This window comes from Rattus norvegicus, chromosome 17 (assembly GCF_036323735.1).
Source record: "Rattus norvegicus strain BN/NHsdMcwi chromosome 17, GRCr8, whole genome shotgun sequence".
In the NCBI taxonomy this organism is placed as follows: domain Eukaryota; kingdom Metazoa; phylum Chordata; class Mammalia; order Rodentia; family Muridae; genus Rattus; species Rattus norvegicus.
In genome coordinates, this window is record NC_086035.1 from 24,039,092 (window position 1) to 24,058,700 (window position 19,609).

Consider the following 19,609-nt stretch of genomic DNA (forward strand, 5'->3'; position numbering starts at 1 on the left):
TTACTTGTAGTGAGCTTATAAAACATTTATTTGCAGTGCTTCCTGTATGGGATTTTGTTATCGGTATTAGTAAAAAAAAATAATTAAATATCTGTGGACGGAATTGTTGGGTAACGCTATGTTCAGTAGCTGATGGAACACCAACGCCAAGCCTTTGAATAGTTTCCTTTGGTGTTTTTTTAAATAAGTTTTTGTGTTGAGAATTGAACCGCAGGCTTTGTGTGTGGTGAGCGTGAACTCTGGTCCCTGAGATACACTACCAGTCCCTCCTAATTTTGAAAGCTAATTGTAAAAATGTCCGTCTACTTACACACTAGGTCATCTGATCCCCTGAAACTATAGTAACTGATAGTCGTGAGCTATCACGTGGGTGCTAAGAACTGACCGCAGGACCCCCGAAAGAGCAGTCAGGGTTTTTAGTCACAGAGCCATCTCTCCAGCCTATTATCTTGTATATATATAAAAAAAACCCCAGATATTAAAAGAAAATAACAACGAACAAAACCCCAAACAACAAACCCCAAGCTCCCCCACCTCAAAAAGAGCAAAGCAAAAAAAATGAGTGGTTGAGGTGTGATGAAGTCATAACTAAGTCACAAACGACGTTAACCAATCAGCTCTGCAAACGTCAATACTGCGGAGTTGTGTCTTCCGGTTTCCGGCTGCAACCCTCAGCACACAGCACAGTGCTTGGCACAACGAAGGCTGCAGACTCTAAAATCATGGAGTCAACGTAGCTCAGGCCGTGAGACTGCTCAACAGGTAAAGGAGCTTGGCTGCCAGCCAAGTCTGACAACTTCCCTTCTGTCCCCACGGACGGACAGACGGACAGACGCACGGGGAAGGAAAGGAGAACTAAAGCCTGTAGCACGTGCACGTGCTTTAAAGCACGAGGCTTGGGCTTGCTCTGAAGGGAAGGGAACTCACTACGCGGAAAGACTTCTTTGCCATTCTAGGTGAGAGCGAAGGCCTCATTTTCTCTCCTCTACAAAGAAAGATCTCCTGGAGCTAGGATGTAGCCCAGTTGGTCAGCGTGCCTTTCTAACATGCACAAAGCTCTGGGTTTGATCCCCAGAACCCCACAAAGCAGGCACAAAATCAGAAGTCTGCAATCTTAGCCTCTGAGGTGGAGGAAGGAGAACCTAAACTCCAAGGTCATCCTCAGGCCATCTTATATTACATAAAATCAGCTCTAAATAAAGAGAGCGGGGGGGGGGGGCGGGGGGAGGGGCAGGGGGAAGGGAGAAAGGGAGTGAGGGAGGGGGAGAAAGGGAGTGAGGGGGAGGGGGAGAAAGGGAGTAAGGAGGAGGGAAGGAGAGTAAGAAAGGGGGAGAAAGGGGATGGGGGAGAAAAGGAGGGAAAGAGGTTTCTGGATTTATTACTGAAAGCAACCCACAAATGCAGAGCATAGAGACAAAACAAAAAATTCTTCTCCCTAAAGAGTATTCACTGTGTGGACAGTGGTGACCCTGCCAGCTTGGTGTGGTTAGATGACAGTGACCCGCTACAGCTTAAGTCCCTGTGTCAGTCAGTCATTTCCTGTGAAATCCCTCACAGACCCACTTCCGGGCTCCAGTATCTCCTTTCGGTATCATAACCGGTTTGATGGCATTTTCATCCAATGTGGGGGCTGGGGTAGAGATAAGGGGTGGATCATCGGGGAGCGAGAGAGCCAGAGAATCAGGATCCGATATGGAATTGGACAACTTTGTGCTTGTTTCTTGATCCTGAAGTCTCATAAGGATGAAGCCTGAGGTCAGGGCACACACCACAGTGATGGGAAAAGTGACACAGGACAGAAGGACGAGCTCCATTCCTCTTATTGTCACAGGGATTATGTAATGCACAGTGTCTTGGCCCAGTTGCTGGACGCACCCCCAGCCCCTGAGGATGTTCACTGATGGGACGTTTCCCCATGTCCGCTGGCTAGCTTGGAGAAAAGGAGCCAGACCAAGGCCTGTAAGCGGTGGGGACACAAGGAACCTGGCACAGTAGTCTGTAGGGGGTGGTGATACTTAATTCCATAAAGGATACCTTATGACTCTAGTTGACCCTGACACCTGACAGGCTTCATGTGTTTGCTGACTTCCAACACACACACACACACACACACACACACACACACAAAACCGTATGTGCTTGCTGCCTTCCAACACATGTGTGAACACACACACACACACAAAACCTTATGTGCTTGCTGCCTTCCAACACATGTGTGAACATACACACACACACAAAACCTTATGTGCTTGCCGCCTTCTAACACATGTATGAACACACACACACACACACACACACACACACACGTCTCTGCTAAACTTATTTCCAGGTCAGAAAGTCTACCTCCACAATCCTTCTTTTCCCTAGTCCTTTGTCCTTTCTGGTAGAAGATTTCTTTCTGATGTACAGCAAAGGAGAAAGGATATTCCTTCTTTTCCGGCACTAACAGAAACAGTTGAAACTCCAGGCTACTCGAATCTAGGACCAGATTCCATCTTCACCTGGGAACAAGGCTCCATTCCCGAGCACACAGAGATAACGAAGTTGAACCTAACATCTGGTGTGAACTGTACAGTGAAAACAGTACCAGATGCCACAGGGGGAATATGTCTGTGTGTTCTGAAGAGAAATTAGCTGCACTGGTAAGACAGCTCAGCAGGTGTAGGTGCGCTGTCCGACAGCACAAGCCTAGTGATAGGAGTTCAATCCCCGGAACAGACTCTACAGAGCTGTCTCTGACCTCCATATATGGGCCCCTACATACATCATAAGCATACATGTAATACAGCTTTTTAAAAAAGAAATGGTTGCTGGAGAGATGGCTCAGCGGTTAAGAGCACTGACTGCTCTTCCAGAGGTCCTGAGTTCAATTCCCAGCAACCACATGGTGGCTCGCAACCATCTGTAATGGGATCTGATGCCCTCTTGTGGTGTGTGTGACGACAGCACTAGTGTACTCACATACATAAAATAAATAAAATCTTAATAAATAAATAAATAAGGAATGGGTAGAACAGAGTTATCAAGGCACCATAATCAATGTCGCTCACTCCTCTTGGGGATCTTTGTGACCTGAAATCTTTGTGATCTTTGTGGCATCCCTGAAATAAAGTCTCACGGGACATCCTATATATCTGTCCTCAGTCACCCGGCCTGTCCACTTTCTGCCTCTAAGACAAGTTCTGGGATTGCCTTTCTAGTTCAGTTGTTAGGAATGCTGCCTTACCAGAGATCTAAATATGTGTAACTGCTTTGAGTCCACTTTCAGATATGTAGGTAGCTTCCAAAAGCACTCAGAAGTGTGCCACAGACAAGGCTGTCACGCAGAGTCAGGACCTCCTCCAAGAATGGCAAACATAGGGCCATCCTTACTTAGAACTGACACCCGCAAGCCACCTGGTGCAGCACTGGAAACCAGTACACTGGGACATTCCCAATGCAGCTCACACAACTTATGGGACCCGGTTTTGAAAAGCAGCCCAGGTTTGAATCAAAGCGGGGGTTTGTTCTATCTTCTGCTTGCAGCCGAGTGGCATACTCTGGCCTCATTTCCAAGTCACCATAAACCATCAAAAAGACTCCCCCTAGGTGAAAGCACAAGGCTGTAAACAGGAATTGCTAATAAGAAATAAATTACTGAAACCCAAAAGTTGGGGATTCTCTTGCTGCCTTCTCCAGTCGCAAGCACTCCTGAGTGTCTGTCTCCAAGCTGCTACCCATTCCTCTAGGCAACAAAATCTCGGGGCTAGGTTTGTTCAACAGAGATTGAGGCCTGAGTACCAGAGCAAATCAGAGTGCTGCCTTTGTGAACATCCAGAGAGATTTCCAAGGTGCTAGAAAACAGCCCATCCACAACGATGCATGAAATTTGCTGAGCAAATTCCCTCAGTTAGAAATATGGCCTGCTTAACTTTGCACGTTCTAGAATGCCATTTTAAAAATCCATCTCCCAGTATTGAGGGCTTCCACCCTTATCAAGAACTATGATCAGGGTTAATTCCACAGATGTGCTGAAAACCCAATACACATCTAATAGGGCAGTGTTTCCAGTTCCTGAGATATTCCTCAGGTCGCTGCTTCTCGGATATTTATAAGACCACAGGGATAGCACAAAACTGTCAGTAAAAGCATCCGCACCCATCATTTTCAAGATCCTAAAGTTTCTTTTCAAGTAATTTAAATGAACCAGTTCTCAGGACTCTGTAAGAACTCTGAGCAATGGGGCAGATAAACACACTTGCACACCCAGTCTGACAGATGCTTTCGAGCCCTGTCACCCATGCGGTGGGAGAGTGACTCCCACGAGCTGTCTGGACCTCCGCACCTCCACACATATACAATCTAAAAAGAAAGAGTAAGTGTGTAATTTAATGAAGAATTATCAATGACTAGTTGGAACTGACCTGGAATCCTATTGAGTGTCACCCAAAAATGTTCATCCGGGCTATAGGTATCTTTAGACCACTCTAAGAGATCAATGGCCCTTTTGTCATTCAGGATAAAGTTGACAAAGTCTCGGGTGAGGGCCACGTAGGCGGTTCCAAAGTAGATGACCAGTTTGTGAGGAGGCGGAGTCTTCAAAGTATTTGTGTTTTGCATAAAATATCCGTCTCTGCCTTTACGTTCCTTGTATACGTATTTAGTCCGAGTAATTACATGCTCAGGAGGGAGCACCCCCGGAGTGAGGTTTTTCCCCTTAAACCCTTTCAGGTACTGAACTATTTCTTTGTTGGTTTTCAGAGGGAAGTCCTGCCCGCAGGTGTTGATGACATATTTCCAGGGGACTTTGGAAGCCACCAGATCTCTCATGCAGTTCAGGTCAGCCTGGAGCCGGGAGAAGCCACCATAGACCACCCGCTCCATCCTAGAAGCCAGGAAGGCATTGGGGAAACAGCTCAGTAAATGCCTCACCGCTTCTTTGAAGGTCTCTGCCGCCTTACTGTCCACGTGCACACAGTAGACGTTCTGGGGCATGTAAATGGCCCTGAAGAGCCTTTCAAAGGTGTCGAAGTCTTTGTAGATCACCATGACGTAGGCCAAGGGAAAGTCAGCTTCTTCTTCGGACAAGGGACTGGTAATATAGTGGCTCAGGATCTGGTACTGAGAGCAGGAGAGTTTTTCTAAAGGATGTGGTGATGTGATCCCCGGCACGAAGACCGAATGATTTTGCAAGCCGTAATCACAGGCGATGACAGACGTCCTTTCGCTGGAGCTATTGAACCGCTGGTAGAGGTTGGGCAGGCTTAGCTGGCTGTGATAAAAAACCACAAAAATCACCACGCTGAGCGCAGTGAAAGCGAAAAATTTCATACATAGGTTCATTATTTCCAGTCCCAGGTGGGAAGAATTATCACCGGAGACCGAGAAGTGACCACAGTTCTGAAAGCCCAGGAGCGAGAGGCGGACCTGGCTGCTCCAGATTCGACGGCTTCTCCCGAACAGATGCGGGCTCGCGCTCCCCAGTTCTCAAGTCGTGGGTCCCCGGTGCTGCCGAGTCTGGTCCATCCTCCGGGAACGGCTGGAATCCGACAGCTTTCCCACCGCACGTTCGCAACTGAAGCTGGAAGCCCCTAGGAACCGAATCCCTGCGGGCAGGAGCTCAGCCCCGCCCAGCTAAGGGAAACCTCTTCGTTTGCATACGAAAAGCTAGAGGTGCCGCCAGCAGGCTGCGTTCCGAAGCGGAGTGACGGGACCTGGAACTGACTGTCTCAGGCATCAGCCCCACCCACCTCCCCTCGGTCCAGCTAAGCGGCTCTTTTCTCTCGCGTACACCCCTCGTCTCTTACAGGAGGTGGCTCTGTGTTCTGGCCGGGCTTTGAGGACAGTATTGGGCGACAGCTCCTCGGTGTTTCTCTCCTTTCTCGTTTATTTATTTATTTTTTTCATTTCACTCTTATCTCCGCCCCTGGGCAGAGACATAGATACGGGAAAAGAGTATTGCAACACGTCTAAATAGATAATCGGCAGAGAGGACAGAGAAACCTCTGCGGTGAGGTGTGTTGGATTAAATCATTCCGCTGGGTTGTGTCTACTCAGACTATGAGAAGAGGGGGCAAAGAATCAGGCTGGGGGACACCCGGCGAAGGTGATTTCTCACACTAAAGGGTCCGAGTTGAGGACAGTTAAGGGGGTAAACACATCTTTGTTTGCATGCTATGTCGAAATGTGATAGCCACTGGTTTCCGTTTCACACAGAGCTTCAGATGTCTAGAACTGTCAACACAGTATTATTTGCAATATTTGAGCACCTAGCTACTGAGTCTCCTTTAATATCAGAATGCCATCAAATTTGTGGTCATTTTATAAAACTCTAGAGATTCTCTAGTCCCTTTCCCACACACCCAACTCTCCCACTTCCGGGACTCTGAAGAAAGAACAAATGTTTCTGGGCAGTTGTAAAATTCCTGGAAGTATAAGTCATTGTGACTCAGGGAGACCAGGAAGAGGGGGTCTGGTTACAGGGCTTGGAATTATTTTCTTAGTTTACCTGTGCACCGGTGTGGCCAGACAGCTCACAGAATGTAGAGGGTTTGGGGGGGAAACAAGGCTGGTCCTATGGGTAGGTTTCTAGGCGGAAAGCATCTGGGAGACTTCAGCATCTGCTCCAGTCAGGAAACCACTGGACGCCTAACCAGCAGCCACGGAGTCTCCTCTCTCCCTGCCCCACTTCATTTTGCCCTCTTTGCCATTCATGGTACTGACACAGTGAACCATCAAGATTGACTTGGAAGAGTCAAGGTAGATTTGGAATGCTGCCAAACAGGAACCTCTGAGATCACCAAACATACTTTCTGTGATTGACAAGTGAGGAGACCTAGGATGGTCTCCCTATGGCCATTCAACAGTCCCGCTGTGGCTGCATCCAGATGCGGAAACCGGTCTTCTCTCTAATTCCTAAGCCTGAACAGACCAGGGAGAAATTCTCTGCCTCTGAAAACAACAGGCCCTCCCTCTCAGAGAGGGCGGATGAAAATGCCAAGCTGCAGCTCTCATTTCACAAGGTTGTCCTGGCAATTAAATGAGATTCCTCCTGCTCACACCTTGGAAGGAACCTGGCCTCTCACTGGCTGAGTGTGAATTCAGAAAGTGTTGCCTGCGTTACTCTTTCTCCTCTTTTGAAAAATAGCCGGTATTTCTGATCCTGCTAATGAACGGATACTTTGATTTCTGGTCTTTTTATTTTCCAGTCAGGGCTTCTCTGTGTAGCCTCAGCTGTCCTGGAACTCACTCTGTGAACCAGGCTGGCTTTGAACTCAGAGATCCACCTGCCACTGCCTCCCTAGTGCTGGGTTAAGGACTTGTTAGGAGTTTAAGGAACTGAATAAGACTTTCTGTCTTCGGGCTGGAGAGATGGCTCAGAGGTTAAGAGCACTGACTGCTCTTCCAGAGGTCCTGAGTTCAATTCCCAGCAACCACATGGTGGCTCACAACCATCTGTAATGGGATCTGATGCCCTCTTCTGGTGTGTCTGAAGATAGCTACAGTGTACTTATATATAATAAATGAATAAATCTTTAAAAAAAAAAGACTTTCTGTCTTCTAGAAGGTAGCCAATCTGGATATGAAGAGAAATCTGTAGTAACTATAATGTGATAAATCCAATCTGGGGCTAAAAGTCGTCTTCACCATTGCCCGGCTTGATTTCTGTTAATAATGTAAAGAAAACATTTACCTTAAGGCTTTAAATTGGACCAATTAATCCCCAGAACTCACACCTTACTCTGCAGGGTGAGGCAGTACAAACCTGTAACTACCGCCCTTATGAGGCTGAGACAGGAAGATTGTAAATTCCAAGTTCTAGGCTAACCCAGGCTACAAATGAGATCCTATCTCAGAAAACCCATCAAGCCAGGTACAGTGTCGAAATCTTTCATGTTAGAACTCCAGAGGCAGAGGCAGGCAGATCCCTGTGAGTTTGAGGCCAGCCTGATTAACGTAGAAAGTTCAAGGAGAGTTGGGATTACATAGAGAAAGCTTGTCTCAAGCAAGCAAGCAAGAACATACGCACACACACACACACACACACACATACACACAAACACACACACACATATACACAGACACACTCATACACACACATAAACACACATATACACACACACCACACACATATACACCTACATATAGCACACACACAAACACAGACACACATATACACAGACACACACACAAACACAGACACACATATACACAGACACACACACATAAACACACATATACACACACACACCACACACCACACACATATACACATACACACAGCACACACACAGACACACAGCACACACACACACACACACACACACACACACACACACAGCTCTATAAGGGAACTATCTGAATAGACCATTCTGATGGCTACATTCCTTCAAGTAAAATATAACCTTGGCAAAGGCCGTGGCAAAGGGAAAGTTAGAGGTTCCAATTTTGTTCCTTACCTTTGTCCCAACCTGATCTTACAGAGGGAGTGCTGGTGGGTGCCAAAAGAAAGTGAATTCAAGAATTCGGGGTGGAGGTAGAGGTAGAAGCCGGGGTGTTGCCACATGATTTATGGTTTAAAGCCATGGTATACTCCCCATCCCTGTGTACCAAACCAAAACCGTGTCTCAGCAGCTAGTGCAGTTTGCCCTGGCTCGTCTCTGGTGTGAGAGGAGTCCATGTTATCTTTTTACTGGCTGGCCTAAGCAGTAGGTTTGTTTTGCCTGGTCTCCATTGTAACCAGGCAGGCATTTTTTTTTTCCTTCTAGCAAATGATTGGGAGAGTGGGGCTATTAACTTCCAACAGGAACGTTATTTCTACTCTGTTCACTCTGGTTGAAGAGAAGTACTAAAAAGTGTCCTCAAGTGAACATTTTGTATCCTGCCTCTCTGTGGCTCAGGATAACCTTTATGGTCGCAAAGACACAGAAGGCTGACATGGTTGGGCTCTATAACAAAGAACCCAGTAATCAGAGGCTGAGGTGGGACCAAAAAAACTTCTCATTAATCTCATGGGGGTTTTACTTCAGTTAAGGAGGGCAGAACAGGATTGGGACTCTGGGTGTGACTCTTGGCTATAGAACCAAGGTACTGTTCATTTATTAACTGACAAAATATTTGCGTATGCATGCACGGTATTGTCATTCGGTACATTTCCATGTTACGTCAGCATTTTACATTGCCATCATTTCTCTGTTAGGAGCCCTCTCTCTCCTCGCTGGTTCCTTTGATGGGCAGAGGAAGTTGTTTTTGATCATGGCTGAGCTACTGTACCATATATCACAAGCACACTTCCCAGCCAGACTCTACCCAAGCCCAGGTTGAATCCTGCATGACCTCGTTCAAGGTCACTCTGTGCTGTTCTGTATGGAAGCCTTCAGTCACATCTGTCCAGCTACTTCTAAATTTCCACCAAAAAGGTCAGAAAGTAAGCAAAAAATTATCCAGGGGTGGGAAACAGTAATCAGGAATTGTGGGTAGACCTGTGCTCTCCCCTGCACGGGTGTGTGTGTGTGTGTGTGTGTGTGTGTGTGTGTGTGTGTGTGTGAGAGAGAGAGAGAGAGAGAGAGAGAGAGAGAGAGAGAGAGAGAGCACAGTGCTTGGTGGAGGCAGGAAGGCAAGGGAGTGAGCTGGCAGGTGCAACTACCACCCTTGGAAGGTATGTTGGGATGGGAGGAGGAGGGAAGTGGAATTCACCACCTCCTCCACAAAGCAGCTTACTCGCCACGCTAGCGTCTAATGCCACACTGAACCAAGGGCCTTGTGTTGGAGCCACTCACGAGCTTTCAACATTTTATCAGATGATTAATAGGTTTTAAAATCGCAGTACATACGCAAGCTCAATGGAGAAGTGTCCCTTATTAGTTCTCGCACACCATCCCAACAAGCATTCTCCCAGCCCAGCAGGGATGTGAGACTGGCTGAGAGGTGCCTGCTGTGAGTGAGCAACAGGCCCAAGAGTGAAACAGGTTCAACTTCAAATTCACCTGAGCTCATCTGGATTCCAAAATGCCACCATGGCACGGCTCAGAGTTGTCATTTTATTTAAGCCCTGTTTATGTAAGCCAACATCGGTTTTGGATCCACTTATGTAACCCAGGCTGTCTTTAAACTCAGCCATCTTCCTGACTCAGCCTCCAGTGGCCTGAGATTACACTTGTGTCTGGTTTCCAGGTCTCCTTCCAGTGCCCATCTTGCTATTCTGTAAGGCCAACTGACACCTCAAGTCTTTTTTTTTTTTTGGTTCTTTTTTTCGGAGCTGGGGACCGAACCCAGGGCCTTGCGCTTCCTAGGCAAGCGCTCTACCACTGAGCTAAATCACCAACCCCGACACCTCAAGACTTTACAAAGACAGGTAAATTACTAATGTGAATGGACGTAGCAGAAACCGTGAAGCTCAATGCCAGCAGGTCTGGGTCAACTTGAGATGTTCCTCTGAAAAGAGTCAGAGTACAGGGGCTGGAGAGATGGCTCAGCGGTTAAGAGCACCCGACTACTCTTCCAGAGGTCCTGAGTTCAATTCCCAGCAACCACATGGTGGCTCACAACCATCTGTAAAGAGATCCGATGCCCTCTTCTGGTGTATCTGAAGACAGCTACAGTGTACTTACATATAATAAATGAATAAATCTTAAAAAAAAACAAAAAGAGTCAGAGTACAAAGGCTAACACGGAAATATGAACAAACACAGTATTCTGCACATTTTGTTTGAAAAAGCAGTTCTCTTTTTTCCCCGAGAAAACAACTGCAGCTACTCCTGGGACCTACTCTTGAAAAGTCACAGAGGCTTCAGCCCAGCCTCAGGGGACCATGGTAGCTTCCTTAGACTGTGGTGGCAGCCTGGGGACAGGTCACAGGGATCATGAAGGCGAGGGTGAAGACAAGGACTGGATTTCCATCACCAAGCTGGGATGCTTAGTCCCAAGGATATAAAGAACGAGTCCCTGGAGGGGACCAGTCTTTGCTCGCTGCCCATCAGGGAGTCTTAACGCTATTGGCTTTTTCCGGTGGGCACCACTCAAGGGTGAGGTTTGAAGATGAGACTGGAGTGGAAGCAAACTCATACTGGCCATGAGACTAGGCCAAAACTTTGTCACCATTGGAAACTAAAGTGGTCATGGTGGCCTGGATATTAAACACTCTACCATGGTCAAGATGTCCACTGATCCTGTGCAGACAGGCTGCTAAGATGACAAGGGCATTAGGTCCCATCCCATCCTATGACAGGTGACAGACCTCTGCTGTGCTTCTCCTCCTCCCTTCTGTGTCCGAGAAGCTGATGCTCGTTTTAATAACCAATCCACATCGGCAGGGCTGCTCTGATACCTGGGTGGCTTCACCAAGGACAGTTTTGAGGCTATCTTAAAGACCTATAGCCAACTGACCCCTGACCTCTGGAAAGACCATCCCATCAGGAATTCATTGACCATCTTCTGAAAGCCCGTCAGAGTCCCTGTGCACAGGGCCTAGGATCCACACACATTTTTTGTGGCTGCTGCTGTTATGTTTCCAAGGCAGAGTTTCCTGTGACCCAGGTCGGCCTTGAACTCACTATGCAGCCAAGGATGCGTATCTATTTCTGATCCTTTTATCTATATTTTCTGAGGGCCTGGACAAATACTCTATCAACTGAGTTATATTCCCCGGACCTCTCTAGAGTCTTACACAAGAAAAATCAAGTGAGTTAAGCTTGGTTTTTAACCACCAACACCAACACCAACAAAACCCCACAGTTTTTTTTTTTTTTTTTTTTTTTTTGGTTCTTTTTTTCGGAGCTGGGGACCGAACCCAGGGCCTTGCGCTTCCTAGGTAAGCGCTCTACCACTGAGCTAAATCCCCAGCCCCTAAAACCCCACAGTTTTGAAATTTATCTAATAATTTTTTTTGTGTGTAGTGCTGAGCAGTGAACTCCAGAACGTTAGGGAAATGCTCTACCACTGAGCCCCTCCTCAGCCCTGCTGTAAATTTTAACTAATCAATCTGTACTTAAGAGATTAAGGCTTGTATTACCTAGGAAACTCACAATTGTGATCAAACATTTTCTTCAAAAATTCCAGGCAAATACACTCATCGTACCGTATCAGTTGGCAATGTCCTTTCTAAAAGGACCAGGGAGTAAATATTTTAAGCTTGTGAATAACTCATTCATTCATTTGTTCATTCATTCATTCATCCATCTGTCTATTCATTCTCTTGCTGTCGCTCTGCACTGATGCTGTTCTACATTGATGCTATAGCGCAGATGTGACTAAGTCACATTTCAACCATTTCGAAGCAAAGCTGGAGGGTGGGTACATCGAAATCCCAAAGTAATGTAACTCTTCATTCCATGAAGCAGTCTGTTCTTTTGATGCTGTTCTCAACTGGTTGAAAAGCAAACCAGAGATGGAGAGATGGCTCAATGGTTAAGAGCACTGTCTGCTCTTTCAGAGGTTCTGAGTTCAGTTCCCAGCAACCACATGGTGGCTCACAATCATCTGTAATGGGATTAGATGCCCTCTTCTGGTGTGTTTGAAGACAACTACAGTGTACATTATACATTAAAAAAAACTTTTTAGAACGAAGGGAGGGAGGGAGGGAGGGAGAGAGAGAGAGAGAGAGAGAGAGAGAGAGAGAGAGAGCCAAAAAGAAAATCAAACCAGGACTGGAGATGGCTCAGTGGTTAAGAGCCCAGGCTGTTCATGTAGAAGATCTAGGTTCTATTCCCAGCATTCATGTGACAGTTCACAACTATTTGTAACCTCAGTCCTAGGGACTCTAATGCCCTCTTCTGGCCACCACGGGCAGCAGTCACATACGTGGTATATAGACACACACGTAATCAAAACACTCATATACATAAAATTTTTTAAAAAAATTATAATCTCATAGAAAAAACCTGAGGCCAGGCAATGGTAGATCATGCCTTTAGTCCCAACACTCAGGAGGCAGAAATGGGTGGATCTCTGAGTTCAAGGATGACTTGGACAGTCAGGGCTACACAGTGAAACCTAGTCTTGAAAAAACAAACAGAAAAACAACAAAAGAAGGAATCAGAAACAGAAGAGAAAACAGTAGACTATGCGGACCCAGGTCAGATAGGCCACAGGCTATCTCAGGCTGATCGCTGCCCTTGGTTTTTTATTTTACTCTCCTAGGCTGCATATCGCCACTTAAATGATGTTGACATCCACTGTAACATCTATATCGTTCCCTGGGAGGAAGGTGCTTAGTGCTGGAAACCTTGTATATATAACCACAGGGAAGCCTATGTGACAGCACATAGTGCTGGATGGAGGAAGAGTTTTCACAAGTAACTGACGCTTTTAACCTCAAGTTCCTCTTCTGTAGGATGCAGACAGCAGAGGCTGCGGTGTGCACGGTGGGGATTAAACGGGCTAGTGTACACAAAAGCACTTGCATACCCACACCCTGGTCTCTAAGGGGGTGACCAACGAAGACTCAAGAATGGACACATTTGTTTGTCTAGCCCTGGATGTGTAAGCGCAGAATCCGATGTTGCCATTAAGCATGATACCCTTATATGCCTTGGTTTCCTTCTAATTCTTTTATAAAATGGAGATATCAAAAACACAGTTGGGTGGGCTTGGAGAGATGGCTCTGTTCTTAAAAGCACTTACTGCTCTCCCAAGGGACCCAGGTTCTATTCCCAGAGTCCACAGGGCAACCCATGACTACTTGTATCTCCAGAACCAAGGGATCCAATGGCCTCTTCTGGTACCAAGTATGTGGTACAGAGGCACATATGTAAGCAAAACACACATGCATATGCATAAAAAAAAACACCATTAGTCTTATAAGCCTATTGCAAGACTGAAATAGGCTAGCACAGCACAATGTAGCGACACAATTGTGCACTCTGAGAACATTTGCTGCCCTCAATGTGCCTCAGTTTCTCTATTATTAAATTTCATTGTTGGGGTGCTTGTGTGTGTAATATTTTTTGAGACACGATCCCATGTAGCCTGGTCTGGACTTGACTTACTATGTTGTTGAGGTTGGCCTTGAACTCATGATTCTCTTGATTGGCTCCTCCTCCCACCAATTACAAGTGGTGTGTGACTCCATGCTCAGCTAAGACTTCTAATTAAAAAGGCAACGTCTAGGAGAATAATGGCATCTGTCTAAAAAGCCACCTGGGGCCTTCTCCCTCTATAATCCTGCCTGCCTAGCTTGCTCTTTCAGAAACATTTTTTTTGCTTCTTTACCCAGTCCTACTGGGCAGCAGTGTTTGCAGGTTTTGCCAGTTATAAGTCTACCCAAGGAAAAACAAACCCAGCAGAGAACAGGAAAGCTCAACCCTACATTTTATGTGTGTCTATTTAGTTCCATTTCAAAGAAAAGCATAAGTAACTATTTGTCCTTTGAAACAACCTTTATCTGATCTCTGCTGTCTCCTTTGGGAGGAAACAACAAAAAGTTGCAAATTCATGAGATAAAGTCTCCCCAGCTCTAGGTCTAAATCTGCACGTGCTTGGGGGGTCTCTTCTCACCTCAGCTACTTCCAACTGGCCCCCAGACCCTCAGGGGGTGTTTCAGTTAATTAGGTTTGTTTGTTTGTTTGTTTGTTTTACAGTACAGGGACTGGGCTGGGAACCGAATCTCTGTCTCCCTGAAGCTAAGCATGAAGTCTTCACCAAGCTCCAACCGTCTTGGAGACGAGACAAGACGAGACATTTTAAACATAGCGTCTGCCAGAAGCCTGTATCTCCAGGATCCCATTGTCCCCGCATTTCCAAATAAACGGAAACACAAGACAGGTGTTTGCTTTTGCTCCGACTTGTAACTTTAATAACCCTATGAAATTTCTGACTTGGTTTTAGTTTACCCAATCCGCTTTTTTCTGAACGGAGCCTGTCATTTGCTTGAGTTCAGACGGTTTATTAGGACAGAGTTCTTGCGCAAATGATCAAATTCATGTATTTCTTGCTCCCTTGGAAAATGATAGTGAACACAAAATCTGCCTGCAAGATATGTCCTCCCTGTTCAGGAACAGCCTCGGATTCTCCCCTGATTGAACTGGCTTTCCTTTTAAGGTACTCAGGGAACAGATATTTAAAAATTTTTGTCACAATGTATTTCTTTTTTCTCTTTTCTTTCTCTTTCTTCCTTCCCTTCTTTCTTTTTTCCTTCCTTCCTTCCTTCCTTCCTCCCTTCCTTCCTTTCCTCCTCCTCCTCCTCCTCTTCCTCCTCCTCTTCCTCTTCCTCCTCCTCCTTCTCCTTCTTCTTAAATATAAGCATTTACTCCAGATTCAAAGTTGCTATACTTGAAGTCTCTAATGTTTAAAATGAACTTAACTAGTTAGGAATCTTATTTTGTCTAAGACAGTGAAACCGTGTATGCAGCCTCATTTGCTTATTCTGTCTGAATTTGTTCTTCAAGTGTCTGGAAGCTTGCCTGTCTTTACTGACCAGCGTTGCTGAGCTGCAGGAGAAAACCTTTTTGACCAGCCAGTGGGGCACCGAGCAGTTATCACAAGAGGCATCGCTGAAGAGAACCGAGATATCTGAGGTGCTGAGTCTGGCCTGAAACTACGTAGCTGAGAATGACCTTGAAGTTCTGATCCTCTGATCTCTACCTGCTGAGAGGTAGGATTACGTGTGTCTGCCATCATAGCAGTACGTACAGCACTTGAGATCAAACCCAGGGAGTCATCCAGGCTAGCAACTGAACTACGTCTTCATTCTAATTCTTGATATTCTTGATTTTGACATGCCTTGGAAGGAGATGGGTGAGTGGGAATGGGTCAAAGAGTCTCAGGGTAACCAGGTACCTCTGTTTGTCCTGGACTGAAGGAGTCCCCAGAACCGGTGGTGTTTGTGCTAGGCAAACCAGGAAGAACTGGTCACTCTGGGTACCATTGGTCCCATCCGCTCTCAGTGGGGAGTCACTACTGAAGGGTGTTACTGATTATTAAATAGCTAGTAATTGATCCACATGAAAGGGGAAGAAAGCCTCAAGCTGTTGGCAAGGCTGCCCAAAGAACAGAACAGGGACTGAGTCTGCAGCGCACAGCAAAGTCTATGTGCCCCTTCTTCACATTTCTCCAAACCAGTGAGGTGTGGGGCAGAGTGATTAACATTCCCAGGATAGGTTCTCAGTGAACCAAGGAGAGTGTGCCTAAACCAAGCTAACTAACTGCGAATTCCTTCCCTCGTAGACATGATGTTTTAGTCACAAATGATGGGACTTTTTAAGATGACAATTCTCATAAACGATACCATACCCATACCTCCTCTTGTCCCAGTACATGGGAATTAGAGATCTTGTTATGTTGTGTGGCATTAATTTAAAAAGGGGGTGTGTGAATGGGAATGTTTATTCTAAGATAGTCAGGAAGTGGTAAGAGGCTCAAAAAAAAATAATCAGTTTATAGGACAGGCCATTCATTTTGTCTCTCTGGTTCATGACTTGCGAATCTGTTCCTTAGTTTTTGGAATGAAATGCATCCCTTTGGCTTGAAATCCATCATTAATCCCGCTTCCAGCCCACAGAAGAGGCTGCTTTTACAGGGACGTTGTAAGGGGAAGCTTGGTTTGGATTGAGGGGTTGCCAGCGGAAGTCCAAAAAAAGTTGTGAGATAATAGAATAGAGATAAACCAAAAAGGCTGTGAAGTGGTGTGTAGAGCAGCGAGCTCAGGCACTAACTGTGTGGGAGAACAAAAGCCAAACAGGGAGAGCAGTGAGCCCTTTCCTAGACCTGCAGTCTGGGGAAGGCAGCTGCTATGTGGGAAACCAGAGAAAAGCTGGAGGTGGAGGTCTTCCTTCTACAGAACCCTAAGATGGAGACAGTTCTCAGGCTTGGGTGGAGTACAGCTCCGTGAAGGAGGAGTTAAGCAAAGACTGGCATTCAGAAAGATAGCTATAGAGGAGGTCAAACAGGAAGTGTCCAGAGAAGAGATAGGCTGGCTTTTGCCCAAAGCTAAAACCAAGTCAATCTGAGCCTCCAGCTCTCTTGAGAAAGAACCACGTTGTTTCTTCCCGTATCTCCACAGTTAAATTTTGATCTTTTCCAATCTAGCTGAAGAGAAAGACCACTCGGAATGGAGATTGTGGAAGAGCAGGGTTCAGGGCACAAACTCCACCCCACTCTTTTCTAGGATCATGGCACTGAAGGGACACACAACGTAAACACGTCTGGAAACAACTTATGGCTTTGCCCAGAAGCAGCTTAAGAAAAGAATCACACGCCTTGTGTACAGTGAGAGATCTCTGGCTAGGTGGGTCGTGGAGAATCACATTAAGGGTGGCTTGTACGGCTAAGGACCTGGTTCAGCCTGACGCCGTGAATCTGATCTCAGTTCCATCCATCCCTGGAACCCACGCATAAAGCTTGCAGTCGTGGGCTGCTGTAATCCCGGTGCTGCTTGGGTGGAGGGGGGGCACACTCGGGAATCAGCCAGAAAGAAGCCTTTGGACCAGCGTAGGAAGCAGAGAAGCCCTCCGTGGGTGGAGAACTCCGAGACCCACTGTCCTATGGTAAATTGGACCAGGGAGGCTCAAGGGGAGTGATTAAAGCTTTCCTTGGGAGTCTGGGGAACCATAGATCAGAGGTATGCAAAGACTGACAGAGACAGCTTCCTCCTCTAGGATGTTTATAGATGGGGAGTGCTTCCCTACAGAGGCCACCGCCGCCACAGCCACCACCGTACTTAAGGAACCTGCTGAAGTTCCCCACAGCAGGGGTTAGAAAACCACAACGGATCACAGCTTTATGCACAGGTCCTTTCTTTTTTGCCTCACTGGCCCCAGCCAGGGTTCCAGGGCCCGAGAAGCACGGCGGGCAGCGGGCACAGTCTCAAGTATGCAGCACAGGAGAAAATTTGAGACTCTGCCTGAGTAAGTGGGAAGGTGAGGGCTGCCTCCCAGTTTTCCTCTGACCTACACACACACACACACACACACACACACACACACACACACACACACACACACACACAAGCTATTTCAATTCTTGTTCAAGGGAGGAATGATGATGACGACGTATATTTGACTTACGAGTGTCAGAGTTCCGGTGAGTATGCACCACCGTGCCCACCTTGAACCCACAGCAATGCATACTCCCCGAACGCCAAGCTCAACCTGGCAATGGGGGGGGGGGGGGATAAAGCAACGAATGCAAATTTGCTTCAATTACTTACAGCTTTCTAAGGTTAAAAAATTGTTTGCTGTATGACTCTGGATTAAAGGCAAGGGTTGCTTTGTTTTATAAAAATAAGGAAAGAAGTTTGGTGGAGGTGTAGTCGGGTGTGGGGGAAGTGGGGTGCCTCTGCGGGCCCATACTGAGGCATCCCTTCCCTTGAGGGACCAGCCACACGACAGTATAGTATAGAATAGAGTTTATTAAGGCTGGGGGGGGGGGATTGGGGGTTGAAAGGATAGTAGCGGAAGAGAAAGGCAAAGAGAGTAGATGTCAAAGGAAGTGGGGGGGGGGGCAGGAGAGAGGACAGAGCCAGAGCAAGAAGGCAAAAGAGAGAAAGAGGAGGAGGAGCCAAGCAGCCCTTTTATAGTCAGTTGGCACGCCTGGCTGTTGCCAGGTAACTGTGGGGCGGAGCCTAGACAAAATGCTAACAGGGGTGTACCAAAATTCTAAGTTCTACCAAAAGTCCCTTTTTCCCCCACATTCCGGAACCAGGTTCCTTGGAGTTCCCCATCCCCCACCCCGCCTTCAAGAACTCATCGCCAACACCCTAACTCCACCCCCAGCAGCAATGCAACGCATTTCCACTGTTGCTGTATTTCCCCTACACCGCATAAAGCCCGCCATCACAGCCTGGCCTGTCGCTGCCTTCATCCACACTTATAGCCATAGCCATTTTTGCATGCCCCCCCCCAATAAATATCTTGCATTATGTCTGTTTTGTGGTGTGTTTTTCTTTTTAAACGGCAGTTTTGGCCTCCTAAAAATACTTTGTTGACACAAAACCCTGTCATTAGTGTCTTTGGCCCAACTTCCGGCTCACCAATTGCTCGGCACTCCATACATTACTGGCAATCAGTCGGTGTAAGCACACCCGAGTCCAAGGAAAGTCCATTGAGCGTCTGGAGCCCTCTATGGTACTCTTGGAGGCGGAGGTAACCCCACCCACAGTCTTTAAGGCCTTGGTTGGCCCTCTCCACCAGCCCCACCCCGACCCTTTCCCTTGGGTGACACTTAATTCCTGAGCTTGGTTTTTCACCCCTTGGGCTTACTCCAAAGACCTGGTACCAGGTACCCAGTCTCCTCAGGCAATCTGCCCTGACCCCTGTGGAGTTCGATGATAACCACTGAATGGCTTGTGTCTTCCTGAATCCTGAGGACACCTTTGCCGATAGTGACATTTTTCCCCCCATACTGCCTCTCCTCCAGGAAAACCATGTCTTCCTTCCACACCCTCTTATCCCCTTTAGGATGCCTCCCCTCCACCTGGCTCCTGCCCTGAAGGACCCCAAATGTGTTCGCTTTTACAATAAAATTTGGCCTCAAGTTTCCCTTAGCCAACCCAAATGACCTCCCAATGGCACCCTAGATTCCAATATTATTTGGGACCTTTAAAAATACCACCCCATCTCTGAAATACTTTTTTGGCACAAAACCCTTTCAGAAAGGTCATTTCTTACATTTCCCAATATCATAACTCCACGAAAAA

The 19,609-nt window shown here is 46.8% G+C and overlaps 1 protein-coding gene and 1 long non-coding RNA gene across 6 annotated transcripts in view; one reads left to right on the plus strand and one right to left on the minus strand.

Moving 5' to 3' along the window:
• The window catches only part of Gcnt2 (glucosaminyl (N-acetyl) transferase 2), a 104,748-nt gene that overhangs the window by 36,500 nt on the left and 48,639 nt on the right, over nucleotides 1-19,609 (minus strand). The window contains exon 1 of one of the 5 annotated variants that reach the window (XR_005495275.2): nucleotides 4,404-5,322. The exons of 3 other annotated variants lie outside the window; for them this stretch is intronic. Coding sequence is in view for 1 of the 2 variants with exons in the window: in NM_001001511.4 (NP_001001511.1) it covers nucleotides 4,404-5,322 (919 nt within the window). In the remaining variant the exon portion in view is untranslated. Of the gene's footprint in view, nucleotides 1-4,403; nucleotides 5,557-19,609 lie in introns of those variants that run through there. One more of the 5 variants, NM_001001511.4, reaches the window with a different exon arrangement.
• LOC120097871 (uncharacterized) lies at nucleotides 515-18,868 on the plus strand. Its single transcript, XR_005495710.2, has 8 exons — nucleotides 515-762; nucleotides 4,741-9,398; nucleotides 14,556-15,015; nucleotides 15,363-15,568; nucleotides 17,081-17,200; nucleotides 17,571-17,831; nucleotides 17,944-17,994; nucleotides 18,616-18,868. It is a non-coding gene; the product is annotated as an uncharacterized LOC120097871 (long non-coding RNA).